A 23,286-nucleotide genomic window follows, 5' to 3' on the forward strand; every position below is an offset into this window, starting at 1 on the left:
AGGGCTGATCTGGGCATGGACCCACTGGTGGTAGGTGCAGTGGCTGATGTGGATACCCAGTGGCTTCACAGTTGCTGGTCTCGGGCTTGGGGCCACATAGACGCTGGTCCCTGATCTCCAGGGGGAGGCTAGATCCTGGGGGTCAGACATTGTGCGTCCAGTGAATGAGTCAGTAATGAACTTTGCAGTCTCAAGCTTCAAGGGTTAATGATGAGGGCTCTCACTGCAGACCAGCGGCCCGTGCTGTGGACGTCACAGGATGGGCCCTCCCAGCGGCCCTGAGATGGATATGGGCTGTTATCACTCCCATTTTACAGAAGAGAAAACGGAGGCACAGTTAAGAAACTTGCCTGAGTCTCACAGCTAGGAATTTGCAGACTCAGGCGCCCCAGGGTTGTGGGGCTGGCCTGGCACCTGGCTAACACTGCCGCCAAGGACCCGTCTTCTGTCCAATTCTGCTCTCATCTGTCACCTGGCAGTGGTTGAAGGGGCTGGAGTGTCCTTACCTTCCCCTCACCCCCACTGCAGCCACCTCCTCCTGAAGGCAGCCCCACTCCCTTGGGGAGACTCTGCCAAAGAGCAAGGTCGTCCCGCTACCCGGCGGCAGCCCCTCCTTGTACACGGGGCTGGCTCAAAACCTGCACCGGGATGCATCTCAGGAAGCTCCTGAGCCTCTGCTGGCCCCTGGCCTGAGACTGCAGGGCCTTGTCCACAGTCCCTGGGGAATGAGGAGGAGGCTTCTCGTCTGCAGGGCTAAACTCTTCTCCCATAAGCGCCTTCCCTGCAGCGGGCTGGCCCAGGCTGGGGTAAGGAAACTTTCCCAACTTGCAACCTGCCCATCCCACCTGGCATCTCGCCTGTGTCCCGAGGCCCCATTCAGTGCAGGGGGATGAGCCGGGGGCAGAATTTTTCCATGGAAAATGTCAGCGACTGAAACATGAACGCCCCCGCTCCCAGCATCTCTGCACTCACAGCCGCTCAGAGCTTCCCTGGCCAACCTTCCCTGGGCACCCAGGAGAGCAGCCGAGGACGAGGGAGCCACCCCTGAGAGTTTTCACACTTGGAGCGAAGCTGGGTCTGCTCCACAGGGTTTGCTGAGGGTGCCCATGGCCAGCCCACGCTTCCCAGTGGCCCCATACCCCGCAGTGATCCTGTGCTTCCCAGTGGCCCCATGCTCCCCAGTGCCCCCACGCTCCCCAGTGCCCCCACGCTCCCCAGTGACCCCATGCTCCCCAGTGGCCCCAGGCTCCCCAGTGCCCCCATGCTCCTCAGTGATCCTGTGCTTCCCAGTGCCCCCACGCTCCCCAGTGCCCCCACGCTCCCCAGTGACCCCACGCTCCCCAGTGGCCCCAGGCTCCCCAGTGCCCCCATGCTCCTCAGTGATCCTGTGCTTCCCAGTGCCCCCACGCTCCCCAGTGGCCCTGGGGAGAGCACGCTACCCGCATGGCTCTCTGGCCTCCTCTAAATCGCTGGCTATTTAGTTGGTAGATATTTTTCCCCCACTTCCCACGCCAACCATTCTCTAAGGAGGGCCAGTCCCAGTCACCCCTCTCCCCAACCCCTCCCCTCCAGGTGGAAGGAATGGCATGGGCCAGGTCTGGGGTGTGGCAGGGCCAGGCCAGCTCCGGGAGGGCAGGGGTCAGACTGGACAGTGCCTGGGGCAGCAGTGGGAGGGCAGGGATGGCAGCTGCATGGGAGCCGCCTGTGCACCTGGAGTGAATTGCTGTACGGCCTGAAGGATTTTAAGCAAAGGAAGAACTCAAGCTGTTTTGAGAGTGAAAAGCCGACCCAGTGCCTGCTCCAGGCCACATTCCAGCGTATGTCCCATACTTACTACATGGCACTCCTTCTTCTACCCGAGTTCTGGACTCAGAGACTGGGCTCCAAGCCTGGCTGTGCAGCCCCAGGCAGGTCCCCTAGCCTCTCTGAGCTCCAGTCTGCACACCTGCAAAATGAGGATGGCACCACTCACCTAGCAAGGTGAGGATTAAGTGATACACCGGTGAGGTCGGAGGTCCCAACGGCCCAGAGTCGACCCTCAGAATGGGAGCACCTGGTATTGTTAGTGGAAACACAGACACCCCCACTTAGTAAGGGGGACAATTTTGAAATTATTTCTGAATTATCAACCACATCTAATTATTTATACTCCTGGCACAAAATACAGTGCAGGAGCCTGTATTCTATTCCCCGATGCCTTTACTTCCCCTTTCACCTGTGCATGGGCACACAGGGGGCTACTGGGGGCTCTAGTCCCCCTGCTCCATGAGCCCCACACACCCCGGGTAAGTGTGCAAGGCAGCAAGCAGGGCGTCGGCTGGGTGGGCCTCTCACTTCCCCTTCAATTGGGACCTAATCTTCACTGGGGTGCAGAAGTCCTGTGTAAAGATAGAGTTTTTAAAATCGTGGTTAAAATACGTAAAATAAAATTTACCACTTTAACCATTTTTAAATGAACAATTCAGTGGCATTTAGTCCATTCACAATGTGGTGCAATCACTACCCCCAGTTCCAGAACTTTCCATCACCCCAGATGGAAATTCCATACCCCTTAGGCAGCCACTCCCCATTCCCCGTTTCTCTACCCAGCCCTGGCAATCACCTTTCTACTTTCTGTCTCAATGGATTTGCCTATTCTGGACATTTCATATCCCTGGAACCACACAATATGTGGTTTTGGAGTCTAGCTTCCTTTATGTAGCATTGTATTGTTGAGGTTCCTCCACACTGTGGCATAACCCAGTGCTTCGCTTGTTTTTATGGCCACATAATGTTCCACTGTATAGATAGATCCCATTTGATTTATCCACTCAGCTGTTGACAGGCATTTGAATTTGTTTCCACTGTTTGGCTATTGTGAGTAGTGCTACTGTGATAATTTGTGTACAAGCTTTAGTCTAAACACCTGTCTTCAGTTCATTTGAATATATACCAAGGGGTGGAATCACTGGGTAACTCCAGGTTGAACTTACTGAGGAACTGCCAAACCATTCTCTACAGTGGCGATACCATTGCATGCTCCTATCGCCAATGTATGAGGGTTTCAATTTCTCCACATCCTTGGCAACACTTGTTTCTTTCTTTCTCTTTCTTTCTTTCTTTCTTTCTTTCTTTCTTTCTTTCTTTCTTTCTTTCTTTCTTTCTTTCTTTCTTTCTTTCTTTCTTTCTTTCTTTCTTTCTTATCATGGTCATCCTAGTGGGTGTGAGGTGGCATCTCATTTTGGTTTTGGTTTGCACTTCCCCAGTGATTACCGAGGCTGAGCATCTTCTCCAGCTTGTTGGCCATGTGTATATCTTCTTTGGAGAAATGTCTACAAGTGCTTTGCTCACTGTCACACTGGGTTATTTGTCTTTTTGTTGTTGAGTTGTAGGAGTTCTTTCAGATGTGGTTCTTAAGTATTGACTTGTTCATGTATTCATTTATCTATATCACAAACACTCGAGATGGCTACACCTGGCAGCCCCGAGACCTGACTGAGCAGACTTGACACTGTCCTGGAGGGGCCCACCGTCTGGTGGGGAAGCCGGGCATGGACACAGTGACTGTGAGACTGGAGAATGGGCTGTACACCTACAAAACCAGCGGCCACTGTGCTCCCCCTCAGTGCCAGGGAATAAGGAGCTTGAGCACAGTGGGGCTTTCACTTGGGCCCTGAAAGGGAAATGGAATATGTCAGACAGGAAAAACAGAGAAGGAGCAGCACCCAGGGGAGGGACCAGCAGACACAGCTGGGAGGCGGGGTCACCCGAGGCCAGACCCCAAGAGGCCTCTAGTTCTAGGCACAGAGGCTTGGATAGTCCCCTGGGCAACGGGGACCTAGGGACGGGCTTTGAGCAGAGGATTGACATGGTCAGATCTGGGTGCTGGCAGGGCTGGTGGTGGACAGCTGCCTGGAGGTGGGAGGCCAGGGCTTTGGCCATCGCAATGATCCATTGCTGCCCCAGGGTCCACACTAAGTCCTATCAGGGTCCCCCCAGCAAGGGCATCTACTGCAGATAATGGGGGTTTCTCAGCCCTGAGGCTGCGGGGAGAATTTGGGACTGGAGAGTGTCCCTCAGGCCAGGACTGAGGCGGGCTCTGTCCCCCGGCAAGCAGGGTGCCCGGCAGGGTTCCCATCCATCTCATTTTCCCAGCTCGGTTTTCCGAGGATCTACAATTACTTTGGGCTGAATTCCCCGGATTCCAGCCCGCTCCCAGCCCCACCCATCCAGATGCTCTTCCTCCATGCCAGCCTGGGGCTTTTCTGCCCATTGTGCCCGTGGGAGACCCAGGAAGGTCTTGGCCAGATTAGTGGGCGGGCCGGGCGGGCCTCGGGGATTGAGTGTCGCCCTGGCGGCCCGGCTGCAGCACGTGCTGTGGGCTCAGGCCACACGGGGACTTTCCAGCTGGCTGTGGGTGCTCGGCTGCCCTGGAAAATCACTGACTTGTTTCCCTCAAGAAAAGGGCGGGCGGGCAGTAGGTAGAAGGGTCCCCAGCACACTAGGAGCCCAGGGCCATGGGCATCAGCTTCGGGGGCCCCTGGCGGTCCCCCCAACTCCCACATCTTTCCCCCTCATTAAACAGGCCCGATCTGTTGTTTTGAAGCCAAGCACTGTGCTGAAACCCGCTGTTGCCTAAAGGTCGGCCTGAATCCAGCCGCCCCACTCCTTCCAGCTTACTGCCCCTTCCATGGGTGCTTCAAGCCAGATGACTGGGGCAGCCGCTGTGGAAGGCGGTCCGGCAAGTCCTCAGAAAGCGAAGGGACCACCTGACCCAGCAACTCCTAGGTCCGTGCCCCAGAGACTGAAAACAGAGGCTCAAACACAAACCTTACCCGCACGTTCATGGCGGTATTACTCACAGTAGTCCAAAGATGGAAACAGCCCAAATGTCCACCAGCCATGAACAGATACACAAAATGTGGTCTATCCACACAATGGAATGTCATCAGCCCCTTGACCTGTGACCACGCAAATGACCCTTGAAAACATGACGCTAAGTGAAAGAAGTCAGACACCAAAGGTCACGTGATGAATGATTCCACCCGTAGGAAACGTTCAGAATGGGCAGATCCATGGGAACAGAAAGCAGACTGGTGGTTGCCGGGGTCGGGGAGGGGAGGACGGGGAGTGACTGATGGGTGTGGTTTCCTTTTGGGGTGGTGGAAATATCTGGGAACCTGATGGTGCTGGAGGTTGCACAACATTGAATGTATTAGATGCCACAGAACTGTACGCTTCAAAGTGGTTCATTTTATATTATGGGAATTTCACCTCATTAAAAAAACACACAAGGCCAGGTGCGGTGGCTCACACCTGTAATCCCAGCACTTTGGGAGCCCGAGGCAGGTGGATCACCTGAGGTCAGGAGTTCGAGACCAGCCTGGCCAACACGGTGACATCCCGTCTCTACGAAAAATACAAAAATTAGCCTGGTGTGGTGGTGGGCACCTGTAGTACAGCTACTCGGGAGGCTAAGGCAAAAGGATGGCTTGAATGCGGAATGTGGAGGTTGCAGTGAGCTGAGATCATACCACTGCATTCCAGCCTGGGCAACAGAGTAAGATTCTGAAACTCTGTCTCAAAACAAACAAACAAACAACGACAATCCCTCTTATAACACTTGAAGTAGAGTGAGTGGGACCTGCAGATTCCTGTCTAGGGCTTCAGGTCCTGAGAGTTGCTAGGAGATTAGTGACAAAGGACCCCTGGGGGACCACTGCGAAGCTGCAATATTGCAATAAGGCCCCTGCTGAGCCCAGTACACAGTAAGTGCTCAATTTGCTGCAGGCCTAATTTCTTCCTCTGCATGCACCCAGTCACCCCAACAGGAGAGAAAACAGCCACAGCTGCCATTCCCGGTGCAGCCTTTCTCCCTGTGGTCGTCTGAGCCTGGGGATGGGTGGTTTATACCCCCATTTCATGGGTGTGGAAACTGAGGCTCAGACAGGGAGTGCCTTCTCAAAGGTACACACAGGTCAGAGCTGGAGTCAGTACTGGGTGGGCTTGGCTGCTGTTCTGCTCAGCAGCCCACCTGGCCCAGGTGCCACGGAGGGGCCATCAGGGAATTTATAAATGAGGGGGAAGCCCCGTTGGTCGGGGAGTTGGGGTCTGCCGCTTGGAGACAGCTGCAGACAGTCCCGAGTGGGCGGCTGCCACATCCCAAGCATGATCCTGTCTAATCTGAAGGGGCTGTGTATCTGATTCAGCGGCCTGGAGAGCTGTAGGACTTGCGGTTACGTGATTCTTGTATTCTGAGGCTCAGAGGCCTGGGTGTATGTGGCTGGGGTTGCGCGTGTGAGTTGGGGTGACACGTGTGGTCACCTGGGGTCATGCGTGTGAGTTGATGGGAAATGGCCCCTCTGATGGCAGGGATCTGCTTGTGCCCTGGTGGGCGGAGCTAGTGCAGGGCTTGCGACTGAGAGGCCGAGTGGGGGAAAGGTGGTGGGGGTGAGGAGGGGCGCTGGCCGCCGCTGTCTCACAGCCTCTGTCTCCTCCCCTCTGCAGAGCACTGTCATCAGTGGTGGCCCTGGGAGCCAACATCATCTGCAACAAGATTCCTGGCCTAGCCCCGCGGCAGCGTGCCATCTGCCAGAGCCGGCCCGATGCCATCATTGTGATCGGGGAGGGGGCGCAGATGGGCATCAACGAGTGCCAGTACCAGTTCCGCTTTGGACGCTGGAACTGCTCTGCCCTCGGCGAGAAGACTGTCTTTGGGCAAGAGCTCCGAGTAGGTAAGGGCGCCTCTGGGCTCAAGGGGCCCAGCCATCGCGGCCGGGGCAGTGGGCCAGGCCACCCACTGAAGGCCAGCCCAGGCCACTGTTCCGCACACGCCTCCCGGGGGGTCGATTTCTTTGCCTTCCTGTGAGCCCTTCCGCGTGCCTGGCCTGGCCCTAGGGGGCGCTGCCGCGTCTGAGGCCTCGATGGGAGCCAGGCTGTGTGCAGATGAGGGTCCTTGCTCAGGGCTGGAGGACACTGTCGTGACGTGGCCGTGGGTCCATAGGCTGGCGGCGTGGCGGTGCTGGCGGTGCTGGCGGTGTTGTGCAGTGGTTGGGACGCACTGTGATGCTGCCTAGCAGCTGTGTAGAGGGAAGCACATTGCCTCTTCTGGCAGCACCTCCATTCCTCTTATCTGGAGAATAGCGAATAGTAATGCTTACTGCAGGGGGTAGCTGGGGCACAGGAAGTGCTGCGTGAATGCCGTGGATTCTGAGAGTGGAGGGGCTTCCAGGTAGAGGGAGCCAAGTGAACTGTGCAGGATGATGCTCCAGCATGACACATGGAGCACGGAGAATCCGATGGCCGGAGGGCAGGGCGGGTGGGCGGATGTGCGGAGTGCGTGGGCCTCTGGTTTGATGGACACCAAGAGATCACTGAAACCTGCCAGGTGGGCTGGCAAGAACCCTGCCGACTATGCACAGCCCCTGAGGCCACAACCCCTCCCTTTCCTCACAGCCTTGGGGATAAGGCTTCATCATACCCATTTTACAGATAAGGAGACTGAGGCCCAGAGAGAGGCTTTAAAAAGTGACTTTTGGACTGGACCTGGTGGCTCATGCCTGTAATCCCAGCACTTTGGGAGGCCGAAGTGGGTGGATCACCTGAGGTCAAGAGATTGAGACCATCCTGGCCAACGTGGTGAAACTCCATCTCTACTAAAAATACAAAAATTAGCCAGACATGGTGGCATATGCCTGTAATCCCAGCTACTTGGGAGGCTGAGGCAGGAGAATTGCTTGAACCCGGGAGGCGGAGGGAGGTGGCAGTGAGCCGAGATCGCACCATTGCACTCTAGTCTGGGTGAAAGAACAAGACTCTGTCTCAGAAAAAAAAAAGGAAAAGGGATCTTTGGAGCCTGACCTGGGTTTGAATCCAGCTGTGTGACCTTGAGCACGTCACTCGGGGCTGCTCAGGGCCTCAACTTCCCCACGGGTGACGTGAGCTCCAAGCCAGTAGGCCCTTGTGTGGGTCCCCGTGGCTCTCCCAGGTGCTCAATAAATTGCTGTTCTGTGCATGAGAGTGGGGCTAGTGATGTGCCCTGCCCTCCAGGCTGTGGCGAGAGGCAGAGGAGGGGGGATAACTCGGGCACAGTGCCAGGCTTGCAGGGATGCCCAGCCCATGGGCATAACATGTCCTTCTGATGCTGGAGCTGAGCAGAGCCGCAGCTGCCGGGACACAGGCCAGAGCTAGGTTCTGCAGGGCTTGGAACGCTGGTGTGGGGCTGGGGGTGGCGCAGGGGAAAAGCCCCTGGGGGCCCCTTTGTGGTGAGCAGCCTGTGGGTGGCGCCTGGCACAGAGAGGAGGGTGGCACCGCCCGCTCCCTGGGGCCCCACCACCCAAGTGCAGTTCCCTCCTTCCAGGTGCCAGCTGTGGCAGGCAGGGCTGCCCATCCACCCCGGTGGGGAGGGTGTCGGCACGAGTACTCACTCATGCTAGGGCCCATCTGCCTGCCTGGCCCCTCAGCGCTGAGCTGGCGGGCTCGGAGGCAGCTGTGGGTGCCCCTGCCTCCCGGCCGAGCCCCCGGGGAGTTGTGGTGGAGCTGAGCGTGGATCAGGTGTCCCTCACCGCTCCTGCTAATCCTCGCTGCCTCACCGCGCCAGGAGAGGGGCAGACGTGGAAATTGTCCTGCTGCTCGACAGAGGGCTGGGAGCTTGAACTTTATTTGGGACCGTGAGACATGGGGTGAGGGACATGTGGGCCGCCCTGGGCATCTCTGTGGGATCCCTGAGCTCGCCTGGGAATCAGGCTGTGTGGCCATGCGGCTGTGTGTGCTGTCCTGTTCCTCGATCCTGGAAGTGCTGCATCCCGTCCGAGTCTCTTCTGCTGGGGAACTCACCTAAGACACCCCCCTTGCTTTCCCAAGTGTTTCAGAAGCAAACTTTTTGGCAGAGCTGTCCACACCCACCATCCTCATTTCACACCCTTGATCGGGGGCCCCCACTGCTCTCGGTCTGGACCTCTCGTGGCCTTCCTGGTATCAACTGTTCCCCCTTCTTCCCTGGCTTCTGGGCCCTGGCTTGTAGCCTGGACTTCTCTGCCCAGTCCCAGCTGGGAAGTGCCGGCTCTTCCAGGTGCCCCTTGGCCCCCTTGCCCTGCTCTGCCCTGTCAACTGCAGGCTCACTCCTGCCCACGGCTTCCGTTCCCCGCGACCCATGCGAACATCTGGCCCCACACACTCAGCACCCTGTTACTTAAATCTCCTGTCCCCAGCTTCCCCCAGGCCATTTGTCTCAGCAGAAAGCTGGTATCATTTCCCCCCACACCTCAGGGCTCTGCCCCATGGCCACAGCACGGTCTGCTTTTCTGGCCCTCCTCTGGCAGCTGTCACTGCCTCCTGCCCACACCAGCCCTAGTTGTTGAGTTAAACAGAAGCCCTTCCTCCAAAACCTGCAGTAGCTCCCTATGGCCTCAGGATAAAGTGAACTTCTTAGCCTGGAATCTGAGTAGCTGCCTCTCATATTCACCCTGGTTCCCCACATCCCTTCTGAAAACCAGAGCTTCAGGCATATCTGGCTCCTCTCTCCTCCCCAAGCACGCCAGGCCCTGTTCCCCTTCCAGGGCTCAGCTGTGGGGAGTCATGAGCAGGAAGAGAGGCCGACCAGGGAGACTAGCCATGTCCGAGGCCAGCTGGGTGCCCTGGCATGGGCTGGGAGCTGGGCCATCGGTTGGCAGGCTGCTGGGACACTTGTGGGAACAGCCACTCAAGCAGTGCCAATTAATGATTGGCCCTGAGAAGGGGCTTGGCCTGTGTGGGTGGGACAGCCCCTTTCAGGCCTTGACCTCAGGCTGTGCCTAAATCTTGAGGGCTAAAAGGGTACCCCTTAAAAGGGCAAATCAACCCGCTGTGCAAAGTTCCAATCCCTTTTCCATCACCCGGTGTGGGTGCTTGTATGCCTCTGGGGATGGAGCGCTCCCTTCTCCCCATTAGACAGGTGTTTCTTCTAATGACCCTGTGCCGGCTTTGCCCTGGGCCCCTGGGTTCCAGTTGCTCTGCTCCCCTCAGAGGGTCAAGGCTCACACTAGGCCCCCCTCCACTGCTGTGGTCCCCCTCATGCCTGGAGGCCTCCTGAGCCCATCCCAGGCCTATTCCTCATGCGTCGAGAGAGGCTTGTCTCTTGTCTCTTCTGTTGACTAGAAATGAGCTTAGAGGTGACTGTCCCCAGCTGAGCAGTCTTCTGCCACGGTTGGGGGAGGAGAATAAAGGGGCGGCGTGAGCATCAGGAGAACCTCGTATCCCAGGAAAGTCTGCTGGAAACCTGGGGCCCCCCAGTAAGGCAGGGAGTTTCAGACCCGCACTATCATCAAATCAGGGTTGTCAGCAAGGGCTTCCCGGAGGAGGTGACCCAGGCCAGCCTGGAGGTGAGCGCAGGGAAGGGGGCGCCAGGTGGATGGAACAGCATCTGCTGAGGCTCCAGGACCAGAAAGCCGAAAGCACTTTTCCAGGAATGACAGGAGCTTCCAGGGCCAACAGGAGAGGCTGGAGGGTGAGGGCAGGGCTGGAGCACCAGTGAAGCTCTGGAGGGCCCAGAAGGCATAGGAGATTCTGAGCAGGGGAGGGCCTTCCCTCTGCGGGCCGCTTCCTTCCAACTACGGCGCCGCCCCCACACCCCCGGAGCCCGGAGTCCCCCAGGACCACAGGCCTGGGCCTGGGGCAGCGGCTGAGTGCTCTCGGGCCCCTAGCCCCACCCTTGAGCTGCCAGGGAATGCGGAGTCCTGCCCATCATGTGCTGGCTTCAGACATGACCAGGCATAGGGACTGCCCCTAATCCACGCTCACATGAGCGGCCGGGGACACCAGCACAGCTGTCGCCTGCTCCTGTTTGCTTTGGGGGCGAGCTCTGCATGGGGAGTGTCTTCCTGGGCTGCACATAGCGGGGGCTCAGCAAGGGCTGTCGGCTGCTGGACAGTCTGAGGGGCCAAGAGACCCATCTCGGGGTATCTGAGAGGCCGGGGTTGTGGGGTGAGAGGGTGACTTCCAGGCCAGGTGCATCTACTGCCCTGCAGGGCTTTGCAGGCCAGGCCCAGTGACCCCCAGCAGGGACGAGGTCTCGAGGGCTGGACTCTTCACCTGTTCACTCTGATGGCCCCAGGCCACCTCTGGCAGGGAAGCGTTCATAATATGGTATGGGCCAACTGAAATGTGCTGTAAGTGTAAGATACACATGGATTTTGAAGACTCAAACCCCAAAAGCAAATACAGTATCTCTTGAATAACTCTTCTACTGATTACATATTGAGATGGTAAGATTTTGGATATATTGGCTAAATAAAATATACTATCAAAATTAAGTTCACCAGCCAGTCACAGTGGCTCACACCTGTAATTCCAGCACTTTGGGAGGCTGAGGTGGGTGGTTCACTTGAGGTCAGGAGTTTGAGACCAGCCTGAGCAACATGGTGAAACCCCATCTCTACTAAAAACACAAAATTAGCTGAGTGTGGTGGCACATGCCTGTAATCCCAGGTACTCGGGAGGCTGAGGCAGGAGAATCACTTGAACCTCGGAGGAGATTTCAGTGAGCCAAGATCATGCCACTGCACTCCAGCCTGGGCAACAAGAGTGAAACTCCATCTCAAAAAAAAAAAAAAAATAAGTTCACCAAAATTATTTTCACTTTTCTTAATGTGGCTACTAGAAAATTTCAGCTGACACCTACAGCTTGCCTGAGACTTCCATTGAGTGGTGCTGCACCCATAGGGGACAGGAGGGAGTGGCCCCAAGTCATCTTGTCAGAGACAGACGGGACATTTGAACCTGGATCTGTCACTCCCGGGACATTGTCCTCCAGCGTGGGGTGGGGCAGTCTGAGGGCAGAGGGTCACTGAGCAGCCGTTTTTGGAGGAGAGTCAGCTTGAGGGCAGGAGGGCAGCCCCCTTTATCAGGCCTGGTTGTTCTTCAGCCTGCATTCATTGAGTGCCTGCTGTATGCCAGGCCAGGGCTTGCACCCAGGACACAATGGGTGAGCACAGGCCAATGGGGCCAGGCCGGGAGGCAATGCTTGCTGGGCCCAGTCTCATGCTGGCTGCACCTTGGTGGTCTGCAGGCCTCAGGCTGACAACCCCGGTCACTCCCACCTCCACCCTCATCCGGGGGGCCCAGCCCAAGGCAGCTCAGTGGACGTTTCTGAGGCTCAGGGGCCGGGCAGCCAGGACTGTAGGGGCTACTGGGGCCTTGACGGTCAGGGTCAGAAAGACTTTCCCGGAGGCGAGGCTGCCCGAGCCCACTCCTGGCTCGGGGTGGGATGAGGCCGGGGCTGCCCCACCCCAGGAAGGCAGCTCACAGGCACCTGGGAGGATAGAGCCCGAGGGGCTGTGGCAGTGGTGGGGCTGTGGCCTTTCCTGGGGGTGGCATGGAGGCCCTGTGAGCTGGGTGGTGGCTGGTCCTCCGGTCCCAATCCTTCCACACAGCCCCTCCAAGGCCACCTGGAACTCATCCAAGTTGGGAATTTTCCATCCTCCCGGGCAGGGCCCTGACAGACAGGACAAGAGTGGAGTGGGGATGGGGTCTGGCTGTGGAGAGGCCACTGCCAAGGACACAGGCCCTACCTGCCCGGGTCCCGCTGTGTGACCCTGGGTGCAGCCCGGTGCCCTGGGGGCCTTGGTGCCCCACCTGCCTCAGGAGGGGCCGAGGCGGGGGCTGGGACTCTGCCAGGATTTGGGGTCTCTCCTCAGAATAAGGACATGGAGGTCCCCACAGAGCTTCCCACATGAGTTCCATGGGCAAAGCCTCCAGAGCCCCGGGCCACTGAAGCAGGACGCAGACCCCAGGGTGGGTAGGGCCCCTCCCTCAGCTTCATAGGGGCACAGCAGCCTGGCCCTCAGCCATCACTCAGCCCAACTCCTGCCACCTTTTTAGGAGGGTCATTTCTTTCATGATTGTAGCCCCCGCCTGGGCTGGGCCCTGTCACATGACCACCTCAGGTCCTGTCGTCCACACGTCACAGATGGGGAGACTGAGGCTCACAAGGAGACCGTGTGACTCACCCAAGGCCACGTGGCCCCCAAGGGCCAGAGAAGCCCGCAGGCTCTCAGGGAACCACCCGCCAGGATCCAGGTGCTGAGAGGCCCTGGGGCAGCCCCGGGGAGGAAGGGGTGTCTGTGCCACCTCACACAGGCGGTTGCTGGCTTTGCCAGAGCGCTCCCGAGGGCAGGCCACCTGGGCTGGATGCAGGAGGGGCCTCCTGGGCATCCCTGGCACCTCAGGGCTGGGGAAAAGCTCCCGGAAGGCCAGGTCCTTCCCACTCGGAGCCTGCTGTCCCCACCTGGGGGGCTGCCGCTTGGCGTGTGAGGGCCTCCGCTGGGTCGGAACAAAGGCCTCAGGCGCATGGGCGCCAGCGTGTTTGGTCCTGGCATGACTTTTTCCAATGATCTGTTTATGACAACGGCAGGGAAGAGCTTAGTGTGGAGACGCTGACTCAGCCCGAGCCTGGGCGGGGGCCGGGCGGGGCTGGAGAGAGATAGAGGGACAGAGAGGGACAGAGAGGGACAGAGGGACCCAGAGGGAGAGGGAGAAACAGAGAGGGAAGGACAGAGACGTGTGGAGAGACATACAGCAGTACACCTGGCACACACACACGTACACACATAAACACATGCACACACATGCACACACGTGCACATTGCACACACGTGCACATTGCACACACGCACACACACACATGCACACATACATGCACACACATGCAGCACCCACTCAGGCTGCACCCAGGCCAGGACCATCGGGCCTAGGGTCCAGGCCTGCTCAGAGATGGGTAATATTAATCAAAGCGGCCCACACGCATCTGGCACTTTTATGTTCCTACCCGTCCTGAGCCCTCCACTGCCTCACCTCTCCCACGTGGGACCCCACAAGGTGTGTGCTGCTATCACCTTCGTTTAAGGTGCAGAATTAGGAGCAGGGTGTGAGGCAGCCTGCCCAGCCCTCCCTGGCCAGAGCGTGCCTTGGCCCCGGGTGGTCCAGGCCAGGATTGCAGCACGGCCAGGCAGGCCAGGGCTCTGGGCTTCTGATCCTTCAACTGCACAAGCAGGGATTGGGGCCAAGCTGTGGCCTGGAGGCCTCTCTGCCCATGCCTTGGTCCCTGCCTCCACCCCGATGTCCCCAGCCTGAGCTCTGTGTGTGTCAGGGATGCAGATCCCAGACTAGCTCAAGCGGTGACTTGTCCCCCTGTGACTGAGCCCCGGCTGGGGTCAAAGGGCAGGCTGGGGCGTGGACAGCCACAGGGGGCCATTGTGGGGCCCCACCTGGGGCCTGAGCTTCTCTTCCAGCTTCTGTGCCCAACAGCCACTTTGAGCCCTGTCTAGACCAAGACCCCCAGCCTGGACACGGGCACCACACCAGCTGGGCCGAGTAACACCAGGAGCTGTGGGTGTGGCCCAGGGGTGTCTCCTCACCTCCCTCAGTCTCAATCTCTACACCAGTAAACTGGGGAGGAGGGACAGTACTCCACCGTGCAGCTCAGGGCTGTGAAGAGCCTGGGAATCAGGTGGGGTAGGGGGCAGACGGGGGCTCAGATGACCAAAGAGCTCGCCAGCCAGCTATGTCCCAGGGACCCCTCCCCAGCCCGGCCTCAGGGACCCCACCCCACCCTGCATCCCTAGTCTACCTCAGCCCCAGCAGCCCTCCCCTGACCCATTCTTCAGGAAAGTCTATCTCACAAAAGCTCCCCTGCTAAAGGAATTTTAAAGAACCCACAACACCAGGCCTCATCCCATGGTAATGGGGAAGCTGAGGCTCGAGGAGTGAGGGCCTTGGCCAGGGTCACGGAGCCCAAGCCCCAGTTCCATGGGGGGTTGGCCCCAGGAAGTAGGGGCTGGGCAATGCTGGGACATCTTCTCAGTGCCAGGCTTGAGTTCCCACCTGCCCCTCGCCTCCCTCCTGCCATCCCTGGGCACCTTAAACCACCCGTGGCCGAGGCAACTCCTTCCGCCTGATCCTGTCCTGCTTCCTAGTAAGCAGCACCCACCAGCTGCCCTCACTTGCACTGGGGCCCCTTCGGCGCCCTTTTTTTTTTTTTGAGACAAAGGCTGGAGTGTCGCCCAGGCTGGAGTGCAGTGGCGCGATCTCAGCTCACTGCAACCTTCACCTCCCAGGTTCGAGTGATTCTCCTGGCTCAGCTTCCCAAGTGGCTGAGATTACAGGCCCCCGCCACCACACCAGACTAATTTTTGTATTTTTAGTACAGACAGGGTTTTGCCATGTTGGCCAGACTGCTCTCAAACCCCTGATCTCAGGTGATCCGCCTGCCTTGGCCTCCCAAGGTGCTGGGATTACAGGCGTGAGCCACCGTGCCTGACACTTCTGCACTCCTTTCTCTCTAAACCGCCTCACCCGGTCCACTTGCTAATCCCGTTAGCTCTACCCCAAGACTCTGTCCCATTAGCTGGACCCTGAGACTCTGAGCCCTGGCTACTTTTCACCTCCTCTGCCTGGCGGGTCATCAGCATTTCTTACCCAAACCCTTGCACAGGCCTCCCAGTGGGTGGGGTGGACGGTCCCTTTCAATGTAAGTCAAAGTGACACCTTCCAGGGCCTTCCATCTTTTCAGAACAAAGTCCAAAGTCTTCTCCGAGGGCCACATGGTACAGCCCCCAAGGGCCGTCCCCCACTTCATCCTCACTGATCTCTGCTGGGACAAACCGCTCGTGCTCAGCTCATTCTCACCTCGGGGTCTTAGCATTGCTGTTCCCTCTGCCTGGAACACTGTTCCCTGCACCTCTGTGTTCCTCACCTCTCCCATCCTTTGGGACCCACCTTCAGCATCCCTTCCTGAGAGAAGCCCTCACTGGCCACTCTGCACCCCAGTCCCTCCAGCCACTCTGCCCTGCCGGCTCCTCTGTGGCTGTGATCCCTGGTCTCTGGCTGCACTGTCTGTGAGCAGCTCCCGGCCTGTCTGCCCCCCAGGTTCGGTGTGTTGGTCCTGCCCTGCTGTGTGCTAGGCCTTGCACTTGACCTTGGGCAAGTACTTGATGGATGGGAGGCTGAGAGCCTCACCCCTGGGATTCTGGGAGGTCCAGCCAGGAGGGAGGCTGTCCTTGGTGCCGGGGACACACAGGTGGCAACAATGTGAGTGTTACAGGCAGTGTCGCACGTGTGTAGAGTGTCAGAGGCTGGCACAGGTGAGTGTGGTGTCCAGCTCAGTGAGGTGCAAAGCAGACTTTGCAGGTTTCCCTGTCCTGGTGGGTGGGGAGTGGGCTGAGCACGAACTCTGGGGTCCCATCAGATCCCAGCTCAGTGTCTCACTTGCTGTGCCACCTTGGGCCAGTCGCCTGCCTCTCCTGAGCCCAGTGTCCTAATTGTGAGGTGGGGGGATCTTAGTTCATACCCATGGGGCCTCAGGGAGGGTGTAAATTGAGTAGGACATGGGTCTGAAGCCCTCTGAAAGCCACCCAGTGTCCTATGTGTCCATCACAGCTTCACTGAGATCTAATTCACATACTTTACAATTCATCCATTTAATGTATACAAGCCCATGGTTTTTAGTATATCCTGAGTTGTGTAGCTATCCCTGCAGTTGATTTTAGAACATTTTCATCACCCCAGAAAGATACCCTGTGGCTTAATCAGTCCCAGTCCTCTTGCCCCTGGCAGTACTGAGCCCAGTCCTCTTGCCTCTGGCAGTACTGAGGTACTGTCTGTCTCTCCAAGTCCACCTCCTCTGGGCATTTAATAGAAATGGAATCACACTATATGTGGCCTTTGGTATCTGGCTTCTTTCACTTAGCATGATGTTTTGGGGTTTTTGAGGTGGGGGTTGAGATAGGGTCTCACTTTGTTGCCCAGGCTGGAGTGCAGTGGTGTGAACATGGCTCACTGCAGCCTTGACCTCCTGGGCACAAGTGGCCCTCCTACCTCAGCCTCTTGAGGAGCTGGGACCACAGGCATGTGCACCACCACACCTGGCTATTTGTGTGTGTGTGTGCGTGTGTATTTTTTTTTTTTCTTTTTGTAGAGACAGGGTTTTGCCATGTTGCCCGGACTGGTCTCAAATTCCTGGGCTTAAGGGATCCACCCGTCTCGGCTTCCCAAAGCGTTGGGACTACAGGCGTGAGCCACCGTGCCCAGCCGATATGTTCGAGTTTTATCCACACTGGAGCGTGTAGCAATACTTCATTCCTTTTTAAGGCTGAATGATATTCTGTCGCATGGATAGAACACATTTTCCTTATCCTTTCGTCCATGGATGGACACCTGGGCTGTTTCTACCTTGGGCTGTTACAAATAAGGCTACTATGAGTACTTCTGCACAAGTTTGTAAGTGGGCGCCTGTTTCATTTCTCTGAAGTGCATGCATAGGAGTGGCGATGCTGGGTCTCATGGTGACCCTACATTTAAGTTTTTGAGGAGCTGCCCAACTTTGCCACAGAGGCTACAGTGTCTCACACTGCCACCCGCACACCGGGGTTCCCATTTCTCTGCATCCTCACCAGCACTTGTTATTGTCAGTCTTTTTTACCTTTTATTCCTAGTGCGTGTGAAATGGCATCTCATTGTGGGTTGGATCTGCATTTCCTTGACAGCCAATAATGCTGAGAAGCTTTTTGTCTGCTTATTGGATGTTTTTATACCTTCTTTGGACAAATGTCTGTTCAGGTCCTTGGCCTATTATTTTTTAGCTTTTATTTTTTGATTGGAAATTAATACATAATATTACACATATTTATGGGGTCCATGTGATATGTGGATATATGTACACAATGTGTAACAATCAAGTCAGGGTATTTAAGATTTCCTTCCTTTAGAATATTTCTGTGTGTTTCTGTGTGTTAGGAACATTTCCAGTTCTCTCTTCTAGCTGTTCTGAATACACAATATATTGTTGTTAACTCTAGTCACCCCACTGTGCTGTCAGGCACTACACCTCACTCCTTCCACCTGTGTGTATTTGTACCTCTGTTTTTTGTTTTTTTTTTCAAGATGGATTCTTGCTTTGTCGCCCAGGTTGGAGTACAGTGGTTTGACCTTGGCTCACTGCAACCTCCACCTCCCAGGTTCAAGCAATTCTCCTGCCTCAGCCTCCCGAGTAGCTGGTATTACAGGTTTCCACCACCACGCCTGGCTAATTTTTGTATTTTTAGTAGAGACGGGGTTTCACCATGTTGGTCAGGCTGGTCTTGAACTCCTGACCTCAGGTGGTCTACCCGCCTCAGCCTCCCAACATGCGGGGATTACAGGTGTGAGCCACTGTGCCCGGCCATCTTTGTACCTCTTAACCCACCTCTCTTCATGCTCCGACACCCTCCCCAGCCGTTGGCATCTGTCATTCCATTCCCTACCTCAATAACATCAACTTTTTTAGCTCCTCCATGTGAGTGAGAATACGCGATATTTGTCTCTCTGTGCCTGGCTTCTTTCACTTAACACGATGACCCGCGTGCCACTGCAGCAATGACAGGGTTTCATTCTTTTTTATGGCTGAGTAATATTGCATTGTGTATCTATACCACCTTTTCTTTACCCATTCATCCGTTGGTCTTTGTCCTTTTTAATCGAGTTGTTAACCATTTTATTATTGAGTTGTAGAAAATGTCATTTTTTTTTAAGACGGATTCTTGCTCTATTGCCCAGAATGGAGTGCAATGGTATGATCTCGGCTCACTGCAACCTCTACCTCCCAAGGTTCAAGCGATTCTCCTGCCTCAACCTCTCAAGTAGCTGGGATTACAGGTGCCTGCCACCATGCCTGACTAATTTTGTATTTTTAGTAGAGATGGGGTTTCACCATGTTGGCCAGGCTGGACTCAAACTCCTGACCTCAGGTGATCCGCCTGCTTCAGCCTCCCAAAGTGCTGCTGGGATTACAGGCGTGAGCCACCATGCCTGGCCCAAAACGTCCCTTTTTTTAAAAAAAAAAGAGGGACAAGTACAGGTTGTCAGGGAGGAGGAGAATTGAACTGTGTGGGCCGGAAGCACAGATCCATGAGCACAGGTTCACACGGCCGCTCCCAGGCACTGCCTCCAAGGGTCAGCCCAGGTGTACGCCCAGGGACACGTGCAGAGGTGCACACCTGCTGCCCAGAGATGCCCAAATGTGTGTCCGCCCACGAAGATCCCAAATGTGTCGTATGTCACACCTGTAGGCATGAAGCTTAGGTCAACCTGTCCCCAGGACTGTATGTGCCCTTCTGACTGGATTGGAGCAGTTCTCTCATTTTGCAGGTAGGGAGGCGGGGACACAGAAAGGCCCCTTCACCGGTCTGAGGTCACTCAGCTGGCAAATTTCAGAGTCTAGACTTGAAGGCAGGGTGTCAGACTCTGAGCCGCCCCCTTGCTTCCAGAAAGCTCCGGGACCATGTGTGGCCCCCAGACCTTTGCCTTCACCTCATTCACTTGAGAACCTCAGATCCCGGATCCCCCATTTCCTGAGCTGCTGTGTGACTTTGGGGAGCATGCTGCCCGTCTCTGGGCCTCAGGCTCCTTGCTGGGATGGAGCCGCACTGGATGGTCCCCGAGGGCCTTCTCAGCACTGAGGCTGCAGACTCCTGGCTCTCCTCCTAAGAGGGCACCAAGCACCTCTCCCACCTCTGCCTCCATGCAGTTAATCAGGTCACTAGGAGCTCAGCCACGGCTTGCTAGTAAAAGTGCCCTGGCCCCTGTGGACGCTAGGAAGTGGCAGGGAGCGTGAGTGGATGGTGAGGAGTGGCAGCTGTGGCTGGGAGGGTGGACTCAGCCCTCAGCTCTGCCCTGAGGAGGGGAGTGGGAAGCCCCGTCCTGCCCAAGCCCCAGCTTTGTTCAGGAGACACGTCTGTTCTTTCTAGAAGCTACTCACAAAGATCTGCCAGGGTCCCCAGCGTCCTCCTCATGGTCAGAGTGAGATGACTGTGGATGAGGGCCCGGCTCTGCCCTAGCACACCCCCTTTCCCTGGACATCAGGGTCTGGCTGGCACCGCAGGGGCAGGGCAGGGGGCTGCGTCTCCTCCCTCTCAGGCTGTCCTGGGCCCAGCCAGGGGGTCTAGTGAGGGCTCGAGTTCAAATAACTTATGGAAAAGAGAGCAGAGCTGGATGGCCCTTGTGTAGCCAGACCATTCCTGCCCCAGCAGCCTCCGTTTACCCACATGCCTCTGAGGACTCTGCTGCTCTGATACTCTGGATTTGAGGGGACAGCTGGGCAGGGCTGAGGGGGCTGGCCCTGGGGAGGAGGCTGTTTCCAGCCCAGTCTGCATGGAGCACAGAGAGACACCTGGGCCTGTCCTGGAGTCCTTTGCTGCATCTGGTCCACCCTCAGCCGGCCCTGGACTGCCCACCATCTTGGTGATGTGGGTACCGTGCCCTCTTGTCCTGTTTGCTCTGAGCTGGCAACTAGGGCTGTGCAGCAAGGTGAGGACTTTGAGTTCCATGTGGCAAATGGGAACACAGGCTCAGAGAGGGTTGGTGACTTGCCGAGGCACCAGAGATAGATTGCACTGGAAACAGTGAATCCTGCAGCGGGGCTGGAAGCTTCGGGACCATTACTCAGAAACCCGCCCAGTGCTCTTGAGGGCTGTGGGTTGAGGGGTGGCCAGAATATAGCCTGCTCTGGCATTTTCTAGGGATACGGCTGGCTGCTGCTGCTGGCTCTAGAGTTTGAGGGTACAGACCTGTGCTTGGGTAAGCTGTGGGTCTTCAGAGAGGCCCCTAGGCCTCCCGAGCCCCAAGTGTATCAGCAGGACAGCTGCCGGCCCCAAACAGAGCATCCATGCTGCCCTCATCCAGCTTCCCCATCACCACACACATCTAGGGCAGCTGCTGAGCTCAGATGACTGTGGTCCCTGCCATGGGTCTATTGCAAATCACTTCCTGCTTTGAAGGCTCAGTTTTCCCATCTGTGAAATGGGTCTGATCAGAACGGGGCTGTCTTGGAGACAAGGTGGTGGTAGGGAGGTGACCAGCCCAGACCTGCTCATGCATGGGATTTGGGAAACAGCAGTGGGTGGGTGGGGGGTACACAAAAGAATCTGACGTGGATCCTGCCCACCATCCCTGCAGCCTGAGGAGCACCTAGTGAGAGCCCAGAGGAGGGCGTGCCCACCACAGTGGGAATTCGGGGAGCAGGGAGCAGCCCTGCCTGCGTCCAGAGCCTGAGTAGTGCATGGATATGTGGGAGAGCGGGCAGGTATTCCAGGAAGAGAAGGGGCTGCTGTCCCCAGGGCAGGCGGCAGGAAGCCAGCAGGTCCTTTATTCAGGAGTAGTTACTGTGCGCCGGAGGTGGCTGCCCAACCTGCAGGCGGGCCACACTGGGCTGCAGACGATGGTGGGCGAGGACTGGTGGGATCAGGCCTCTGGGACCTTGGGGGCCAGGCCAAGTCACTGGAAGTCATCTCAGAGGCCTTGGGGGCTACTAACAGCTGCTGAGCAAGGCGCATGGGTCCAGTCTGTCTGCGCCCGCTTAGAGGACCGGCTTCTAAGTCTAAGCGCTAGCTCGCTGTCAGCCTGGAGGAAGCATGGTGTGTGCATGGACTGGCAAGGTGCCCCAGTCACGGCTCCAGGGGTGACTTGGGGAGAGACACGGGGGAAGCCTGCAGCCCTTCTGCCCTTCTCACTACACACCCAGGCACTCCATGACAAAGCCCTTGGAGTGGGCGTCTAGGTCAGTAACATCGGGTAACGGGCCCTCCCCTGTGGGCTGCTGCGAGAATTTAACCGGACAACACAGGCAACGTGCCAGGCGCACGGGAGCGACTCTTGCTGGACCTAACGTCATTCTTATTGATTCTCCCAAAACTACGACTCTCTGCAGCTCACCTCCTGCTTGTCTCCATGGGAGACCAGAGAGTTTGGCTCATTAAAAGCAAATAAAAAAGGAATTAGCGGGAGCGGCAGGCGATGAGTAACTGGTGAGTAACTGAGTCTAAGCCTGGGGCGGGCATAGCCGGGTGAGAGCAGGCGCTTGCGGGAGGCTGGAAGGGAGGCTTGTAGGAAGCGTCCTCCAAGTGTGCAGACTCCACTGTGGACCTGCCAGCCTGCTCAGGCACTTCAGGACAGTGGCATCCTCTGACCCGCTCTGCAGCCTTGCCATGGGGGAGGAAGAGGAGGATCACAGGCTGTTGTTCCAGGACCTCTGAGGGGACATCCACATCTGTCCTCAAACTCCACCGGCTGGGCCCACACAATCGTTTGGGGTTCCTAGACCCCCTCCGTCAGGTGACACGTGCCCACTCCGAAGCCAGCTCAGGCTCCCTAGAGCTTCCCACCCAGAGCCTGCCTGCAGCTGCCCCTGCCCCCCAGGTCCACAGACTGTTCACAGGCAGCATCTTCCCTGGGGGCTGCACAGCCCACATTCGCCCTCTCCTGCTGTCCCAGGTCACCTTAGACTCAGACAGGCCAAGGTGGGGGCAGAAGAGCTTCCAGCGCCCCCGACCCTAGGCGCTTTGCTCCTCCGTCAGCCTTCCTGGTCTTTGAATTCATTCCCTGGGTCTGAATCTTGCTCCAGCCACTCTCTGTGCCTTTGCTTCCTCCTCTGTAAACTGGGACTCATGGCTGGACGCACCTCACCCTAACGTCCAGGTGAAATGGGAGCGCGTGTGAGGGCTGGGTGCGCACCCCGTGCACGGGGAGAGCCCTGAGGATGGGCTACACTGGTGCTGGTGTCAACCGGCCTCTGAGTGTTCCAGAATCCACACCTGTGTGGCCAGGCAAGCGCCCTGACATCCAGCCCTCCCTAGCAGCTGGCCCTGGCACCTGGACAGAAAGTGCCACCTGCTTGCAAGACATGCTCCCCCTCCTCTATGGCCACTCATGACCTCACCATACCCTTCCACAGCTCAGCATCTTTGCCTCTGTGTGACCATGCTGGGAGTACATGCCTACCACAGCCACACATACACATCACACACACACACACACACACACACACACACACACGTGAATCCATGCTTCTTGTTAAGACTGTACCTACTTAAAATGTCACCTCCTCCAGGAAGCCTTCCTTGACTCCACTCCACAGAGGCAGGCAGTGAATCCTTTGAGGTGCCGTGACCCTTCTGTGGCCCTTCTCGACCCTTTACTGGGATCCTCCTCTTGGTTTATTGCCCCCTACCCCTACCCCCATGAGATATTTCCGAGGCTTTCTTGCCAGCAGGCCCTGCTGTGCTTGGGTAATGCAGACAGGATGGGGCGTTTAATACCCCACTTCACACATCATGCAAGGGCTTCCCTTTGGGTCATCTTGACCTAATTTAGACTTGGGGAGGTGAATTCCTAAATCTTCCTGGCCCTGGCCCAGGCAGAGAGTGGGCAGTGTGGGTGGACAGCGGCCAGAGGAGGAGAGGCTGGCAGGATGAGGCCCTTCGAAGGCAGGGGCCGTGCTGCCTGCAGCTCAGAGGAGGCTGATCA

The 23,286-nt window shown here is 57.1% G+C and overlaps 1 protein-coding gene across 2 annotated transcripts in view; it reads left to right on the forward strand.

The window, feature by feature from the left end:
- Positions 1 to 23,286, forward strand: part of WNT7B (Wnt family member 7B) — a 55,030-nt gene that overhangs the window by 20,458 nt on the left and 11,286 nt on the right. For both annotated transcript variants that reach the window (XM_005567007.5, XM_045363452.3), the window contains exon 2: positions 6,487 to 6,713. In XM_005567007.5, coding sequence (XP_005567064.1) covers positions 6,487 to 6,713 — 227 coding nt within the window. The remainder of the gene's footprint in view (positions 1 to 6,486; positions 6,714 to 23,286) is intronic.

Source organism: Macaca fascicularis, chromosome 10 (genome assembly GCF_037993035.2).
Source record: "Macaca fascicularis isolate 582-1 chromosome 10, T2T-MFA8v1.1".
Taxonomy (NCBI): Eukaryota; Metazoa; Chordata; class Mammalia; order Primates; family Cercopithecidae; genus Macaca; species Macaca fascicularis.